Raw genomic sequence first — 16,944 nt, forward strand, 5'->3', positions numbered from 1 at the left:
GAATGAGAAACTGAGGTCGGTCTTAGGTGATTTGTTTCCTGGCCATTCAGAAGGTGAAAATGGACACTACTGTCACCCAGTCACCTTCTCTGACAGTGAGTGCCTCAGCCCTCGGCCTCAGGATTGGAGATGGGGAGGTGATAGAACTGGATGGTCCTGGCTAGATCTGGGAAACCCTGGGGGAGGGGAGGAAAAGCTGCTTGAAGGAGGGGACACTGGAGATAGGGCATTGAGGGATGTGTAGGAGTTTGAAAGGATTTTCAGTATCTAGCTTGCCTTGACTGTCTGTTTTCCTTGTTGGGCCTCGGAGGGCAGTGGGACGTCCCTGGGGCAGAGGCCTTGGTTGTTGCAGGTCTTATGGCACCAACAGAGTGACAACTGGCCCTGCCTCTCACCTGGTCTGACCCCCCGGGGAGGACAAGGGAGGGTAGGGCAGCAGGTCCATGACCCAGTTACAAGCTGTTTGTCTTCCTGCCTCTGTAACTAGCCGGGGTCACCACTGACGTGGGCCCCCACCCCTGCCCGCCTCCCTGGCACCTGTCCCCGGAAAGGGCACAGAGGGGGGGAGGGGCGATTAGGGAGGAGGAAGGGAACTCAGATCTAGGAAGGGCCAGACTGAGAAAAGGGTTTCAGGAGAGAGGGGCTCAGAAGTGGGGAGGGTCTGGGGGGTTCGGGAGAGAAGGATTGGGGGGTGAGTGATCCCTGCCTCTGTCGTGGACGCCTCCCTTGCCCCTTCCAGCAGCTTCTTATCATGGCCCCAGTGCTAGAGCTGAGTGCCAGAGCTTGGGTGGCAGCCCCAGCCCCAGCTGGACACCATTGTCCGGGCCTCCTGCCCGCCTGGCATCCCCTCCACAGGCAGGTCCTGCGCCTCCGTGGATCCTCTCCGCCTCGTCCCACTGTCCCTGCCCGGCTTCCCTGGCCAGACCATCTGGGCTCTGGTCCCAGCTCTGCTGACCGGCTGTGTGACCCTGGACAAATCACTCCCCATCTCTGGGTCTCATCCAGGCCTAGGCAGGGATGAGGTTGGATTGGGGACTGCGCCGGGTCCCCTCCAGCTCCCCTTGGCCTTAGCAGGTTGGCTGGGGAAGCGGGGGTGGCGGAAAAGGGCCCTGAGGTCCGGTCCCCGCTGCAGCTGTTACAGTGACTCACGCTTCGGGGGACACTGGGGTCGGGGAGCTTCGCTGGGACAAGCTGTCTCTGGTCTCCCTGGGTGGGAGGCTATTTTCAGAGCCTCAGTAATAGATGAAATCTGATGTCCCACCCCTCCCCCCGCAGCACCCCATGGCTGGAGGTGGCCCAAAGGGACATGGAGCTCAGAGCAGGGGGGGTGATTGGGCAGCGGCTGCCCTGCCCAGTCTGCAGATGGGACTGGGTCCAGCCATATCTGCTGGCACGCACAGTGGGGGTCCAGGGTCAATGTCTCTCTCTCTTCCCAAGACCCCAGCCTTACAGAGAGCTGGCTGCTCTGAGAAAGGGACCCGTAGCCTTCCAGGGGCTCAGGGCGCTACTTCTTATCCTCACACCGGCCCTGAGAGCCTTTGGGAGCCCAGCCGGGTCTCCGCCCCTCTCTGAGCCTTCTTTTCCCTGCCACAGAACGCCCAGGAGGGCCTCAGGCTGTTCCTGCTTCCTGGAATATCAGCTGCAATCAAAATGACCCTCACAGGCAGCGTGTGGCGGTGGTGATGAAAACACCCCAGCGTCTTGGAGGGGCTGAGGCTAGAGGGTCACTGAAGCCCGGGAGTTCCACACTGACCTGGGCAACATAGCAAGACCCCCATCTCTGTTGCAAAAGTTAGCTGGGCATGCTGGCGCATCTGTAATCCAGCTACCCGCCTGAACCCAGGAGGCGGAGGTTGCAGCGAGATGACGCCACTGCCCTCCAGCCTGGCAACAGAGCGAGACAGTCTCAAAAAAAAAAGAAAAGAAAAAAACTCTCCCACTACCTTAGGAGGCTGAGGTGGGAGGATCACATGGGTTCAGGAGTTTGAGACCTGCCAAGGCAACATGGTGAGTGAGACCCCGTCACTGCAAAGATAAAAATAAAAATCAGCCAGGCGTGGTGGTTCGCACCTGTAGTCCCAGCTACTCGGGAGGCTGAGGTGGGAGAATTGCTTCAGCCTGGGAGTTCAGGGCCCGAGTGACCTAAGACTGTGCCCCTGCTCTGCAGTGAGAACCTGTCTCTTTTTATTTTTTTGAGACAGGGTCTTGCTCTGTCACCCAGGCTGGAGTGCGGTGGCACGATCTTGGCTCACTGCAATCTCCGCCTCTCGGGTTCAAGTAATGAGACCCCCCTCATATCTAAAAGAAAAAAAAAAGTAGGCCGGGCGCGGTGGCTCAAGCCTGTAATCCCAGCACTTTGGGAGGCTGAGGCAGGTGGATCACGAGGACAAGAGATCGAGACCATCCTGGTCAACATGGGGAAACCCCGTCTCTACTAAAAATACAAAAAATCAGCTGGGCATGGTGGTGTGTGCCTGTAATCCCAGCTACTTGGGAGGCCGAGGCAGGAGAATTGCCTGAACCCAGGAGGCGGAGGTTGCGGTGAGCCGAGATCGCGCCATTGCACTCCAGCCTGGGTAACGAGAGCGAAACTCCGTCTTAAAGAAAAAAGGAAAAAAGAAAAAAAAAGTAATAAAAAGGACAATAGCAATGTAAGTTGCAACAATAACAATAACGGCAGCATTGATAATAGTGTAGCCCTTTGAGAGGTGGGGGAGGAACTGCGGGAGAGGTGCAGATTTCTATGTTAGGAAGGGATCACCCGCTTTGAAACACCCAGCCCAGCCCAGTCGGGTCACGGCAGGGAGAGGGAAAGGCGGCTTTCCTTCCCTTCGTCTTCTTTTTCCTTGAATTTATTCCACCTTGAGGCTGAGAAACCAGGTCCCAGATGTTTTTAGTTTGTTATTTTATTTATGATTTTTAAATTTTTTATTTTTATCTTTTTAAGATGGAATTTCGCTCTTGTTACCCAGGCCGGAGTGCAATGGCGCGATCTCGGCTCACCGCAACCTCCGCCTCCTGGGTTCAGGCAATTCTCCTGCCTCAGCCTCCCGAGTAGCTGGGATTACAGGCGCGCGCCACCACGCCCAGCTAATTTTTGTATTTTTAGTAGAGATGGGGTTTCACCATGTTGGCCAGGCTGGTCTCGATCTCTTGACCTTGTGATCCACCCGCCTCAGCCTCCCAAAGTGCTGGGATTACAGGTGTGAGCCACCACGCCCGGTTATTTTTAATTTTTTTAGAGAGAGGGTCTCACCCTATCCCCCAGGCTGGAGTGCAGTGGCACAATCATGGCTCTCTACAGCCTTGACCCCCGAGGCTCAAGCGAACCTCCCACCTCAGCCTCCTAAGTAGCTGGGACTACAGGTGTGCACCACACAAATTGTGCCCAGCTAATTATTTTTGCAATTTTTATTAGAGACGGGATTTTGCCATGTTGGCCAGGCTGGCCTCAAACTCTTGGGCTCAGGCGATCCGTCCACCTCTGCCTCCCAAGTAGCTGGGACTTCAGGTGCGTACCACAAAAGTTACGCCCAGCTAATTTTTGTAGAGATGGGGTTTTGCCGGCCAGTCTCAGTGGCTCACGCCTATAATCCCAGTACTTTGAGAGCCAAGGGAGGAGAATCCCGAGGTCAGGAGTTCCAGACCAGCCTGGCCAACATGGCGAAACCCCATCTCTCCTGAAAACAGAAAAAGTAGCCGGGCATGATGGTAGGTGCCTGTAATCCCACGTACTCGGGAGGCAGAGGCAGGAAAATTGCTTGAACTTGGGAGGTGGAGGTTGCAGTGAACCGAGATCACGCCGTTGCATTCCACCTGGGTGACAAGAGTAAAACTCCGTCTCAAGAAAAAAAAAAAAAAAAAAGAAATGGGGGGGTTTTGCCATGTTGTTCAGGCTGGGTTTGAACTCCTGGCCTCAGGTGATCCACCCACCTCAGCTTCCCAAAGTGTGGGGATTACAGGCGTCAGCCACAGTGCCCATCCGAGATCCCAACTGTTATGCTGACTCAGTTTCCCTTTTTGGACACTGAGAAGGATGGGAGGGGCTTCCCCACACCCACACAGGGAGCGGGGGACCTACTACTTCTCCACAGGCCTCTCCAAGGGGCGACTGTAATTTTCGTGGGGAAGTCAAATGGTTGGAGATTCCAGTCCCACCTCTGCCCCGCCATGGCCAGGTTCCCCCTCAAGGCCTCAGTTTCCTCATCTGCAGCGTGGGTCTCGTGGCTGCTCTGAGACACCAATTCGTCGTGACTGGGAGTGGGCTGAAGACCCAGCTCTGGCCCCGTCTCAGCACGTCCGCAGCCCTCGCCTTTCCCATCGTCACAACAGGTCTACAGGGAACGGGGCGGCCCCTCCCGGCTCTGAACCTTCGTGGCTGAGCGTGTCTCTGCTCTGTTTCTGTGGCAGCGAAGGGGAAGGCGGGCAGAGGACCCCCACTTGGGGAGCTCTCCTCCCCCTGCTTCATTCTGGCGCCCTTGAATCTCTTATCAACCTCACCTCTCCCAGCTCCTGCAGCGGTTCCCTGAAGAAATCCCCCCACCCCTCCATCAGCCCCGACCTCCAGGCAGGCCTGGTGTCTGCCCGTGGCCCTCAGCCAGGCCTGTCTGTACGTCTGCTCTTCAGGAACAAGCTTTTCTACAATTTTTGTTTGTTTGTTTGAGGTGGAGTCTGTCCCCCAGGCTGGAGTGCAGTGGCATGACCTCGGCTCACTCTGATTCTCCTGCCGCAGCCTCCCAAGTAGCTGAGATCACAGGCGTGCGTCACCACACGTGGCTAACTATTTTTTGTATTTTTAGTAGAGACGGGGTTTCACCATATTGGCCAGGCTGGTCTCGAACTCCTGACCTTGTGATCCGCCCGCCTTGGCTTCCTAGAGTGCTGAGATTACAGGTGTGAGCCACGGTGACCGGCTGAGACTGCCTTTTTTTTTTTTTTTTTTTTTTTGAGACCGAGTCTCATTCTGTCGCCTAGGCTGGAGTGCAGTGGTGAGATCTCGCCTCATTGCAGCCTCTGCCTCCTGGGTTCAAACGATTCTCCTGCCTCAATCTCCTGAGGAGCTGGGACTACAGGCCCACACCTCCGTGCCCGGCTAATTTTTTTAGTTTTAGTAGAGATGGGGTTTCACTATGTTGGCCAGGCTGGTCTTGAACTCCTGACCTTAAGTGATCTGCCCACCTCACCCTCAGACTGTGCCTGCCTCATTTTTTTTTTTTTTTTTTTTTTGAGTCACGGGTCTCACTTTGTAACCCAGGCTGGAGTGCGCTGGTGCAGTCTTGGCCTCCAGGGCTCAATCGATCCTCCCACCTAAGCCTCCCAAATAGTTAGGACTACAGGCATGCACCACCACGCGCAGCTAAGCTTTGATTTTGTAGAAATGGGGCCTCACTATGTCACCCAAGTTGGTCTTGAACTCCTGGGCTCGAGCAGTCTACCCACGGTGGCCTCCCAAAGTGCTGGCATTCCAGGTGTGAGCCACCATGCTTGACTGCCCGCCCTAGTTCTTTTTTTAGAGTCTTGCTCTTGGCACCCAGGCTGGAGTGCACTGATGTGATCTCGGGTCACTGCAGCCTCCTCCTCCCGGGTTCAAGCGATTCTCCTGCCTCAGCCTCCTAAGTAGCTGGGATTATGGGTGTGTGCAACCATGCCTGGTTAATTTTTTGTGTTTTAAATAGAGTTGGGGTTTCACCATGTCGGCCAGGCTGGTCGGGAGCTCCTAACCTCAGGTGATCCACCCACCTTGGCCTCCCAAGTGCTGGGATTACGGGTGTGAGCCACCATGCCCAGCCTTTTTAAAAGTTTTTTTTGAAACAGGGTCTTGCTCTGTCACCTGCGCTGGAGTGCAGTGGCGCCATCACAGCACTAATCTCCTGGGCTCAAATAATCCTCCCACCTCAGTCTCCCGACTAGCTGGGACTACAGGTGCACACTACCAGGCCTGGCTGGTTCTTGTTTGTGTGTGTGTGTGTCTGTGTGTGTGTTATGTTTATGTGTGTGTATGTGTGTGTGAATGTGTATGTTTGTGTGTATGTGAATGTGTGTGTGTGAATATGTGTGTCTGTGTCTGTGTGTGTGTTCGTGTGTGTTTGTGTGTCTGTGTGTGAATGTTTTTGTGTGAATCTGTGTTTGTGTATGTGTGTGTGTTCGTGTGTGTTTGTGTGTATATGTGTGTGTTTGTGTATGTCTGTGTGCATCTGTGTATGTCTGTACGTGTGTTTCTGTGTATGTGTTTGTGTGTTCGTGTGTGTATGTGTGCGTGTGTTCATGTGTTTGCGTGTGTTCATGTGTATATGTGTCTGTGTTTGTGTATGTGTGTGTTTATGTGTTTGTGTGTGTTAGTGTGTCTGTGTATGTGTGTGTTCATGTGTTTGTGTGTATGTGTGTTTGCGTGTGTTTGTGTGTGTTCGTGTGTGTATGTGTGTATGTCTGTGTGTGCATCTGTGTATGTCTGTGTATGTGTGTTTGTGTGTATGTGTGTGTTTGTGTGTATGTTTGTGTGTTCGTATGTTTGCATGTGTTCATGTGTGTGTGTGCGTGTGTGTGTATATGTGTGTGTTCGTGTGTTTGTGTGTGTTCGTGTGTCTGTGTGTGCGTCTGTGTGTGTATGTGTGTGTTCATGTGTTTGTGTGTATGTGTGTTTGCGTGTGTTAGTGTGTGTGTGTCTGTGTGTTTGTGTGTGTGCACGCGTGTGTCGGTTGTTTTTTGCTTGCTTGTTTTGTAGAGATGGAGTTTTACCATATTGCTCAGACTGGTCTCAAACTCCCGGGCTCAAGGAATCCTCCTTCCCCGGCCTCCCGCAGTGCTGGGATTCGCCCCGCCCAGCCTTAGCTGTAACAGGCACAGAATAGGTCCGTGACGTCTGTGTTCTCCCAGCCTGCTTTACGCGTCTGTACAATGAGTCCTCCAGGAGCCTCCAGCTGGCCCCCTTCGCTTGCTCCGTCTGCATACTGGGGTTCAAGATGGGCCTCCATGAACTCCTGTTGGGGCTTGTGCCTCTCACTTAGTCCAAGTCTCAGTTTGCTCATCTGGGCAATGGGTTCTCACAGGTCCCTGATAAACTCCTCCTGGGTCCCCCTGGCCTTCCCTTCACCCCCGGTGGCATGTACAGGTCTGTGGGGACCCCTCTGCCCACCTCTGCCCAGCCCTTCCCACCCTGCGGTCTGTCCAGGGCCCCTCTGACCTACCTCAGCCTTGAGGGCCGGGTGGTGGGTCCACCCTCCATGTCCCTGGTACCCCTGACCTCTCGCCTGTCCGGCCCGCAGGATGAGTTCCACCCGTTCATCGAGGCCCTGCTGCCTCACGTCCGCGCCTTCGCATACACCTGGTTCAACCTGCAGGCGCGGAAGCGCAAGTACTTCAAGAAGCACGAGAAGCGGATGTCGAAGGACGAGGAGCGCGCGGTGAAGGACGAGCTGCTGGGCGAGAAGCCCGAGGTCAAGCAGAAGTGGGCGTCGCGGCTGCTGGCCAAGCTGCGCAAGGACATCCGGCCCGAGTGCCGCGAGGACTTCGTGCTGAGCATCACCGGCAAGAAGGCGCCGGGCTGCGTGCTCTCCAACCCCGACCAGAAGGGCAAGATGAGGCGCATCGACTGTCTCCGGCAGGCGGACAAGGTGTGGCGGCTGGACCTGGTCATGGTCATCCTGTTCAAGGGCATCCCGCTGGAGAGCACCGACGGCGAGCGCCTGGTCAAGGCCGCGCAGTGCGGCCACCCGGTCCTGTGTGTGCAGCCGCACCACATCGGGGTGGCCGTGAAGGAGCTGGACCTCTACCTGGCCTACTTCGTGCGTGAGCGAGGTGAGGTGCGGTGCGGCGGCCCGAGCGGGGCGGTGGGCCGGGAGAGCGTCTGATGGGTGACATGGGGCAAGGAGTCTGAGGGAGGAGGCCGGTGTGTGTAGATGTGATGTGGGGGTCTGAGCGGGGCGGCGGGAAGGGAGAGCATCTGACGGGGGTGACATGGTGCAAGGAGAGTCTGAGGGACGAGGCCGGTGTGTGTAGATGTGATGTGGGGGTCTGAGCGGAGAGGTGGGCCTGGGAGAGCGTCTGATGGGGGTGACATGGGGCAAGGAGGGTCTGAGGGAGGAGGCCGGTGTGTGTAGATGTGATGTGGGGGTCTGAGCGGAGAGGTGGGCCTGGGAGAGCGTCTGATGGGGGTGACATGGGGCAAGGAGGGTCTGAGGGAGGAGGCCGGTGTGTGTAGATGTGATGTGGGGGTCTGAGCGGAGAGGTGGGCCTGGGAGAGCGTCTGATGGGGGTGACATGGGGCAAGGAGGGTCTGAGGGAGGAGGCCGATGTGTGTAGATGTGATGTGGGGGTCTGAGCGGGGAGGTGGGCCTGGGAGAGCATCTGAGGGGGGAGGCTGGTGCGTGTGTATGTGACATGGTGGTCTAAGTGGGGAGGCGGCCCTGGGAGGGCGTCTGACAGGTGACACGGGGCAAGGAGGGTCCGAGGGAGGAGGCCGGTATGTGTAGATGTGACATGGTGGTCTGAGAGGGGAGGCAGGCCTAGGAGAGCGTCTAATGGGGGTGACACAGGCAAGGAGTATCTGAGGGAGGAGGCCTAGGCCTAGGGTGGCTACTGATGTGATGTGGAGATCAGATGGAGGGGGCAGGGCCCTCAGAGGTCTCAAGTGAGACGTGGTACAAGGAAGTGTTTTTTGACAGGGAGGCAGGTGGGCTGTGGGGTTCCAGCGGTAGAGGCAGGATTTCACCCCCATGTCTAAGGGAGGAGGCAGGAAGGCCCTTGAGGTCTTAGGGGGATGAGAATGTCCCGGAGGGTCTTGGGTGCAACAGACATTTTGCTGGGAGCAGGGATGAGGAGAGGAGAGGGACAGAGCGTCCCAGCCCTCCGGGGAGAGTCCAGGCTCCGCTTTCTGTGAATGCCTGTCGGTCTCGGGCCACAGCAGCAGAGGCCTGATGCGTCTGGCCCTTCCCACAGGGTGTTTGCTGGTGATCAAATCCCTGAAGCTAGCCCAGCAAGCTTTGTGATGCTGGGGAACTCCAAGGCGGCTTCCCGGAGGAGGAGGCGCAGCTGAGCTCAGCTCTGCAGGATGGCCAGGCGGCAGTGAACACGGGGATTCCCCAGGGGGCCTGGCAGGAGCGTGGAGGTGGGAGGCCTGAAGCCTGTGCCCCTGGCCCTGGTGCTAAGAGCCGGGGTGGTCCTGCAGCTTCTTGGCTGTGTGGCCCGTTAGGCCTTCACTTTCCCCTGCCTGCCAGGTGATCAGTGTCCCTTGCTGGATGGGGCTATGGGAGGTTCCAGAAGATCATGTGTGTAGCCACGTGCAGGGTGTCAACTGCACCCCAAGACCTGAATGGGTGCACAGCACCCCCCCTGCCATGCCCACCCAGGCCATGTGTGGAGCACGCGTGAACCCCCACACACCCAGGGCCTGCCAGAGCATGTGGGATGGGTGCACGCCAGATGAGGACCCGAGTGGGTCACCAGCCCAGCCCCAGCCCAGGCAGCGCCCTCTAGAAACAGAGCGCTGCACAGCCTGAGAAGGAGGGGCATTTGCGGGAGCAAGGGGACCCTGGGACCAGACTGCCCATGCTCTAAATGCAGCCCTGCCCTGCCCCAGCTTTGTGGACACATCCCTTTTCTGTGCCTCAGTTTCTCCTTGGTGCAGTGGGAGTGACTGCCATGCCACCTTCTAGTGCGGGTGCAAGGGTGAGGCAGGGTCACGGGACCCCCAGCCTCTAGGGTGTGTGGAGGGAGAGCAGGGCAGAGTTACCCAGCATTTTATTTTTTCCTGGAGACAGGGTCTCGATCTGTCACCCAGGCTGGAGTGCAGTGGTGCAGTCTTGGCTCACTGTAGCCTCCACCTCCCAGGCTCAGGCAATCCTCCTGCCTCAGCCTCCCAAGTAGCTGAGTCTACAGGCTTGGACCACCAATGACTTGTTTTTGAGACAGAATCTCACTCTGTCGCCCAGGCTGGAGTGCAGTGGCACGATGTCAGCTCACTGCAACCTCTGCCTCCCAAGTTCAAGCCATTCTCCTGCCTCAGCCTCCTAAGTGGTTGGGATTATAGGCACCCACCACCATGTCCAGCTAATTTTTTGTATTTTTAGTAGAGATGGGGTTTCACCATGTTGGCCACGCTGGTCTCAAACTCCTGACCTCAGGTGATCTGCCCGCCTCAGCCTCTCAAAGTGCTGGGATTACAGGCGTGAGCCACCGCACCTGGCCACTTTTCTTTTTTGAGATAGAGTCTCAGTCTGTGAACCAGGCTGTAGAGCCGTGGCACGATCTCAGCTCACTGCAACCTCCACCTCCCGGGTTCAAGCGATTCTCCTGCGGGTTCAGCCTCCTGAGTAGCTGGGATTACACCGCACCCAGCTCATTTTTGTATTTTTAGTAGAAATGGGGTTTCTTTTTTTTTAAAGATGGAGTTTCACCATGATGGCCAGGCTGGTCTCAAACTCCTGACCTCAGGCGATCCGCCCGCCTCGGCCTCCCGCAGTGCTGGGATTATGCCCGCCTGGCAGTCACCCGGTCTTCATCTGGATTCTTCGACCTTGATTTTAGCATCTCCCTCCTCCCCCTCCTCCCCCTCCTCCACCAATGAGCGTCCAACCTGCTGGGGCTGGCTGTGAGGGGACATTGGGGACGGTGGGGGCCGAGAGGTGGGCCGGGCGGCTGCCTGTTGTGGGCAGGGGGCAGGGGCCGCCGTGGGGGCGGGGGTGCTCATTGCCACGCAGGGCCAGACCTCTCTGCCATCACCCATCTTCCTAGCCCGGCCCCGCCTCCACCTCCTCCACGCTGAGCTGATAAAATTTTGAAGCGAGGGTTCTGCTTCGGTCAGCACAATCTCCGGGCGCCTCCCCACCCCCACCCGGCCCCTCCCACCTCTGCTCAGCAGGCAGGCCTGTGCCCCGGTCAGGTTGGCCTCCCTGAGTGAGGGCTGCCCCCTCCCTCGCCCCCAGCCTGCCCCCTCCATCCCCAGGGGAATCCCTGCTGCAGTTGGCCCCAGCAGGTCGCAACCCCCCAACCCTGCCACCTGCCCACTGCAGGTGCCTCAGCTCCCCACTGGGGTAAGAGCTGGGACTGGACTCCAAGCTCAGCTCAGCTACCCACTCGCTGGGTGACCTGGGGCCAGTCACTCACCCACTCTGTGCTTCATTTCCTTGTCTGTAAACTGGGGAGCTCAAAATGGGTCGCTCTGTGAGATGTGACAGGTGCCCAGGCTGAGGGCGCGGTAGACCACCCACGCGTCGTTGTGCAGATGGCACCAGGCACGGCCTAGGGCCCCTTCATGGTTTTATCGATACCAACATTATCCTCTTCTGGATTTTTTTTTTGAGGCGGAGTCTCGCTCTGTCGCCCAGGCTGGTGTAGAGTGGCGCAAACTCGGCTCACTGCAGCCTCCTCCTCCCGGGTTCAAGCAAGTCTCTTGCCTCAGCCTCCCAAGTAGCTGGCAGTGTACCTGCCCACCACCACGCCCAGCTAATTTTTGTATTTTTAGTAGAGACGGGGTTTTGCCATGTTGGCCAGGCTGGTCTCGAACTCCTGACTTCAGGTGATCCACCCACCTCAGCCTCCCAAAGTGCTGGGATCACAGACATGAGCCACCACACCGGGCCTTGTTTTTTATTTTTTGCAGAGATGAAGTTCTCCTTATGTTGCCCAGGCTGGTCTTGAACTCCTAGGCTCAAGTGATCCACCCGTCTCGGCCTCCCAAAGTGCTGGGCTGCCGTATGCATTTTACAGAGGAGGAAACAGCCTCAGGGGAGGGGTCTGACCCGCTGAGGTCACGCAGCTGAGGCCGGGCCAGGTCTGATTTGGACCCCAGCAGCTTCTGCCTCTGTCCTCATCCTCTGCCAGTGTCGAAAGGGGATGGGCAGACATAGTGGTAGGTGCGGAGGTCGCCTTCTGGCAGGGTTGTGTATTAGAGGACCCCGAAGACTGAGGTCTTGTGTAGGGTCCCCTGGCTACAGCTGGCCTCCAGGTTCCCATGTTGGGCCCGCCAGTTGTCATCGTGACAGCAGGAAGGCTGGCCACCAGCTTCCTTTTCCGAACTGAGAGTCCCCTTGGCTGTGGAGCCTCCTGGCCCAGCCAGAGTGCAGAGTCTGGCTTTCCTCCGCCATGCTGGGCAGCTGCCGGCCTGGGATAGATGGGGAGGGAGGGACAGGCACACGGCCTTGGTTGGCCTCTTGCAGGGAGCAGGGTGGATGTCGGTGGAGGGGCACCTGCCACGGGAATGAAAGGAGACTCCACTTGTAACATCACAAGCGAGAGAGGGGGCTGGGCGTGGTGGCTCATGCCTGTGAGAGGGGGCTGGGCGTGGTGGCTCATGCCTGTGATCCCAGCAGTTTGGGAGGACGAGGAGGACAGATCATCTGAGGTCAGGAGTTGGAGACCAGCCTGGACAACATGGCGAAACCTCGCCTCTACTAAAAATACAAAAAATTAGCCAGGTGTGATGGCGGTCGTCTGTAGTCCCAGCTACTGGGGAGGCTGAGGCAGGAAAATTGCTGGAACCCGGGAGGTGGAGGTTGCAGTGAGCCGAGATTGTGACACCGCACTGCAGCCTGGGAGACAGAGCGAAACTCTGCCTCAAAAAATAAAAATTATTAAGAAGAGGGTGTCAGGTAGTGGCAGGAAAACAGCAGGGAGGGGCATGGAGAGGGGCTGGGGGGGCCTCTGGATGGGGAGGGCTTCTGTGAGGAGGCGTCTTTGAGGTGAAGCGTGAAGGGGGTGAGGGGGCCTGGAGAGGCTGGAGGGAGGGGCGGGGGGGGTTATAGCCAGTGCAAAGGCCTGGAGTCCAGGAACAGCACATGGAGCCGGGTGGAGTGTTCAGCGGGTAGTGGGTGGTGAGGGCCGCCCTGTGGCCTCCCAGTCAAGGTGACAGGGGGGTGGGAGGGCCAGAGAGGGTGACCTGGGTGCTCTCTGACCTGCCATTTGCCTGGGAAGGAGCCTGCAGGAACCAGGGCCCAGAGAGGGAAGCCGCCTGCCCGCCCAGGGCCCAAAGCCCAGCCGGGCCTCCCCGCCCCCTCTGGCAGCTCAAGAAACCCGAGGCGCGGGCGGGCACCGTGCCAGGGCTGGGTGGGGGAGGGGCTGCCAGGCCCGCCCGCCCCGGCAGCTGCCAGCCCGCCCCGAGCCGCCAGCCCAGATGGTGCCCATCTGCTGACGCCGCCATGGGCCAGCCTCCTGTTCCCGCCTTGCGCCGTGCCAAGCTCCTGCAGTCCAGCACCCGGAATGGTGCGGTGGGCAGAGCCCAGCCTGGGAAGCTCACAGCACGCCAGAGAGGCTGCCCACGGTGCCCCGCAGAGGGCGGCAGGAGAAACGTGGGAGGGGAGGCCCCCGGAGCCTTCTAGATGGAACTCGGGAGCAAGGACCCAGACAGCAATGGTGGCAGGAGCAAACACACGTGGAGGGCCCTCATGTTCCCGGCTCTGAGGCCACTGCTCACCCTAACTGGTTTAATTCTCTCCCCATCCAAGGAGGAGGGGACTTTGACCTCTCATGTTTCAGTGGAGGAAGCAGAGGCCCAGAGATGCTCAGACACTTGCCCAAGGTCACACAGCTCCTTAGGGGCAGAGCCAGAATGAGAATCCAGGAATCCCTTTGAAAAAGTGATTGAGGCCAGGCCAGGTGGCTCACGCCTGTAATCCCAGCACCTTGGGAGGCTGAGGCTGGAGGATCACCTGAGGTCAGGAGTTCGAGACCAGCCTGACCAATATGGTGAAACCGTGTCTCTACTAAATATACAAAAATTAGCCAGGCATGGCGGTGGGCACCTGTAATCCCAGCTACTCGGAAGTCTGAGACAGGAGAATCGCTTGAACCTGGGAGGCGGAGGTTGCAGTGAGCCGAGATTGCGCCACTGCACTCCAGCCTGGGTGACAGGGTGGGCCTCTGTGTCAAAAAAAAAAGAAAATACGAAGGGTTTGAGGCTGGGCGCGGTGGCTCACACCTACAATCCCAACACTTTGGGAGGCTGAGGCAGGAGGATCACTTGAGGCCAACCTGGGCAACATGGCAAGACATCCCCCCACTCTACAGAATTTCAAAATTAACCCGATGTGATGGTGTGCATCTGGAGTCCCAGCTACTTGGAGGCTGGAGGGGAGGATGGCTTTAGCCCAGGAGGTGGAGGCTGCAGTGAGCACTCCAGCCTGGGGGACTGAGCAGGACCTCATCTCTAAAATCCCCTGTTTTGAAGGGGTGATTGAGGCCAGGTATAGTGGCTCCCACCTGTAATCCCAGCTACACAGGAAGCTGAGGCAGGAGAATCCCTTGAACCTGGGAGGTGGAGGCTGCAATGAGCTGAGATCTCGCCATTGCACTCCAGCCTGGGCGACAGAGTGAGACCCCGTCTCAAAAAAAAAGGGGGAGGACTGAAACCCCTTAAATCTCTTTTTAAAAGCAAACTCGAAGTGTCCTTTGAGGTTGTCTAGTGGAGGCCACACCCTCTGAGTCATATAGATCATACAATGCAGGCTATGCACACTCAGGGAATAATGAATGAATGAATGAATGAATGAATGAGGTGAACCCTGTGGAAGGGGGCCAAGCCTGGGGCCAGACCCTGGCTTGCTGTGTGGGTTTCGGAAAAGCCCTGGCCTCTCTGGTCTGGGGTCGAGGGGAGTGGAGCGTGGGTGGGGAGGGGCGGCCTTGTGGGCCACAGAGAGGAGCAAGCCGGGTCCTCACCAAAAGTCCCCCCAGCCTCTCCTGCCATGGGTGCCATGCTGGGAGACAGGCCATGAGCGTAGGTGACGGTGCCCGTTTCTTTGTACAGTGGACGGAATTCGTGTTCCCGTGTGCTCCAGGCAGTGCAGGGCGCCTCCTCCTGTGTGAGCTGTAGTTTTTGCCTCTGTGGAATGGGGAGAATCAGAGCTATGCCCGTTGCATTGGGGACTGGAGTCAGTGTTCTCTGAGAAGCTTCCAGGAGGCACTCAGTAAAGGCTCCTTCCTCTCCCCAACCCCGGAAGGGAATGAGGGAGGCCCCAGTGCCCTGGGCCTTCTTTTCCCACCCAGTGAGTCAGTGGGGACACCTGTGACCCGGGAGTAGCTGTCGCCTGAAGCTGGACCGAGTCACCCTCTCCAGGTGTCTGGACAGTAGAGGGTGAGCAGTTCCTAGCAGCAGCCTGGTACCCCCCAGGGCCGGGCAGCCAGGTGTGCCAGCCGCCTATCTGTGCAGAGAAGGTGACTGTTGGGCGTGAGTCGCAGACGCCAGCTGGTGGCGTGTTTATAGCGGTGGCAGGAGTCTGAGGGGCACACGTCAGCGGCAAACAGGGACGGGCAGGTGGGGTCCAGCTCCCACTGCAGGCAAGAGCCCACCGGGACTGGCCAGGGAGCTGAGCAGGCTGTTGGGGAGACTCAGGGCCCCGTTCTCCAGCCCAGAGGCCCAGGCTCACGCCCCTTTGCTCAGGAACGTCACAGCTCTGGGCCTCAGTTTCCTCCCCTATCGAATGGGGATCATGATAATGCTGTCCACCTAATCGGGCTACGTAGGAATTCCGTTAGTTCGTGAAAAGTGTGAGGATGAGGCCGGGTGTGGTGGCTCACACCTGTAATCCCTGCACTCTGGGAGGCTGAGGTGGGTGGATCACGAGGTCACGCGTTTGAGCCCAGACTGGCCAATATGGCAAAACGCCGTCTGTTCTATAAATACAAAAATTAGGCCAGGTGCGGTGGCTCATGCCTATTATCCCACCACTTTGGGAGGTCAAGGCAGGTGGATCACAAGGTCAGGAGATCAAGACCATTCTGGTCAGGCGTTCAAGACCAGGCTGGCCAACATGGAGAAACCCTATTTCTACTAAAAATACAAAAAAAAAAAAAAAAATAGCTGGGCATGGTGGCACGTGCCCGTAATCCCAGCTACTCAGGAGGCTGAGGCAGGAGAATCACTTGAACCTGGGAATCGGAGGTTGCAGTGAGCAGAGATCTTGTGACTACACTCCAGCCTGGTGACAGATTAAGATTCCATCTCAAAAAGAAAAGGAAAAAAAAAAATACAGAAATTAGCCAAGCGTGGGGGCGCGTGCCTATAACTAGCTACTTGGGAGGCTGAGGCAGGAGAATCGCTTGAACCTGGGAGGCGGAAGTTGCAGTGACCTGAGATCGTGCCACTGCCCTCTCACCCGGGCGACAGTGGGAGACTCTGCTTCAAAAAACACAAAAAAAGAAAAATGTGAGGACAGGGCCGGGTATACAGTAAGCACTCAAAAGTGATTTGTTGCCTGAAAAAAGGAGGGCACCCCGACACGGGCTGCAGTGCGGATGCATCTTGCGGACGTCGCGCTCCGTGAAATAAGCCAAACTCAGGACAAATCCTCTGTGATTCCACTCCTAGGAGGTCCCTAGCGTCATCAGATTCACAGAGACAGAAAGTAGAATGTGTGGGTGGGGAGGGCGGGCAGGGGCTTGGGAGGGGGTGGGGAGTGAGTGTTCCCCACAGGGACAGAGTTTCAGTTTGGGAGGAGGAGAAAGTTCCAGAGAGGACGGCGGTGATGGTTACACAGCCCTGTGAATGCGCCTAATGCTGGATTAATGCCACTGAACTCAAAATGGCTGAAGAGAGGCAGGACGATGGCTTGAGGCCAGGAGTTCGAGACCAGCCTGGGCAACACAGCGAGACCTCATCTCTACAGAACTTTTCCAAATTATCTGGGCGTGGTTGTGCAGACTTGTGGTCCTCGCTACTCAGGAGGCTGAGGCAGGAGGATGGCTTGAGGCCCGGAGTTTGAGGCTAGAGTGAGCTATGATCACACCACTGAACTCCAGCCTGGGTGACAGGGTATGACCCTGTCTCAAAGACAACCCCCCCAAAAAAAGGTTGAAGTGGTCAATTTGTGTTATCTAGATTTGACCACAATCTAAAAATGTAGTTCTGATTGTTAATGATAATAGGAAGTAAGAATGGTATACGGATTTGACTGGCTGCGGTGGCTCACGCCTGTCATCCCAGCACTTTGGGAGGCTGAGGCGGGAGGATCACCTGAG

At 57.3% G+C, this 16,944-nt stretch overlaps 1 protein-coding gene across 8 annotated transcripts in view; it reads left to right on the forward strand.

Annotated features, from left to right (window-relative positions):
- The window catches only part of NFIC (nuclear factor I C), a 99,568-nt gene that overhangs the window by 15,609 nt on the left and 67,015 nt on the right, over positions 1 to 16,944 (forward strand). For all 8 annotated transcript variants that reach the window (XM_078361516.1, XM_078361518.1, XM_078361513.1 and 5 more), the window contains exon 2: positions 7,263 to 7,794. In XM_078361516.1, coding sequence (XP_078217642.1) covers positions 7,263 to 7,794 — 532 coding nt within the window. The remainder of the gene's footprint in view (positions 1 to 7,262; positions 7,795 to 16,944) is intronic.

The sequence above is a fragment of the Callithrix jacchus genome, chromosome 22, assembly GCF_049354715.1.
Source record: "Callithrix jacchus isolate 240 chromosome 22, calJac240_pri, whole genome shotgun sequence".
Classification (NCBI taxonomy): Eukaryota; Metazoa; Chordata; class Mammalia; order Primates; family Cebidae; genus Callithrix; species Callithrix jacchus.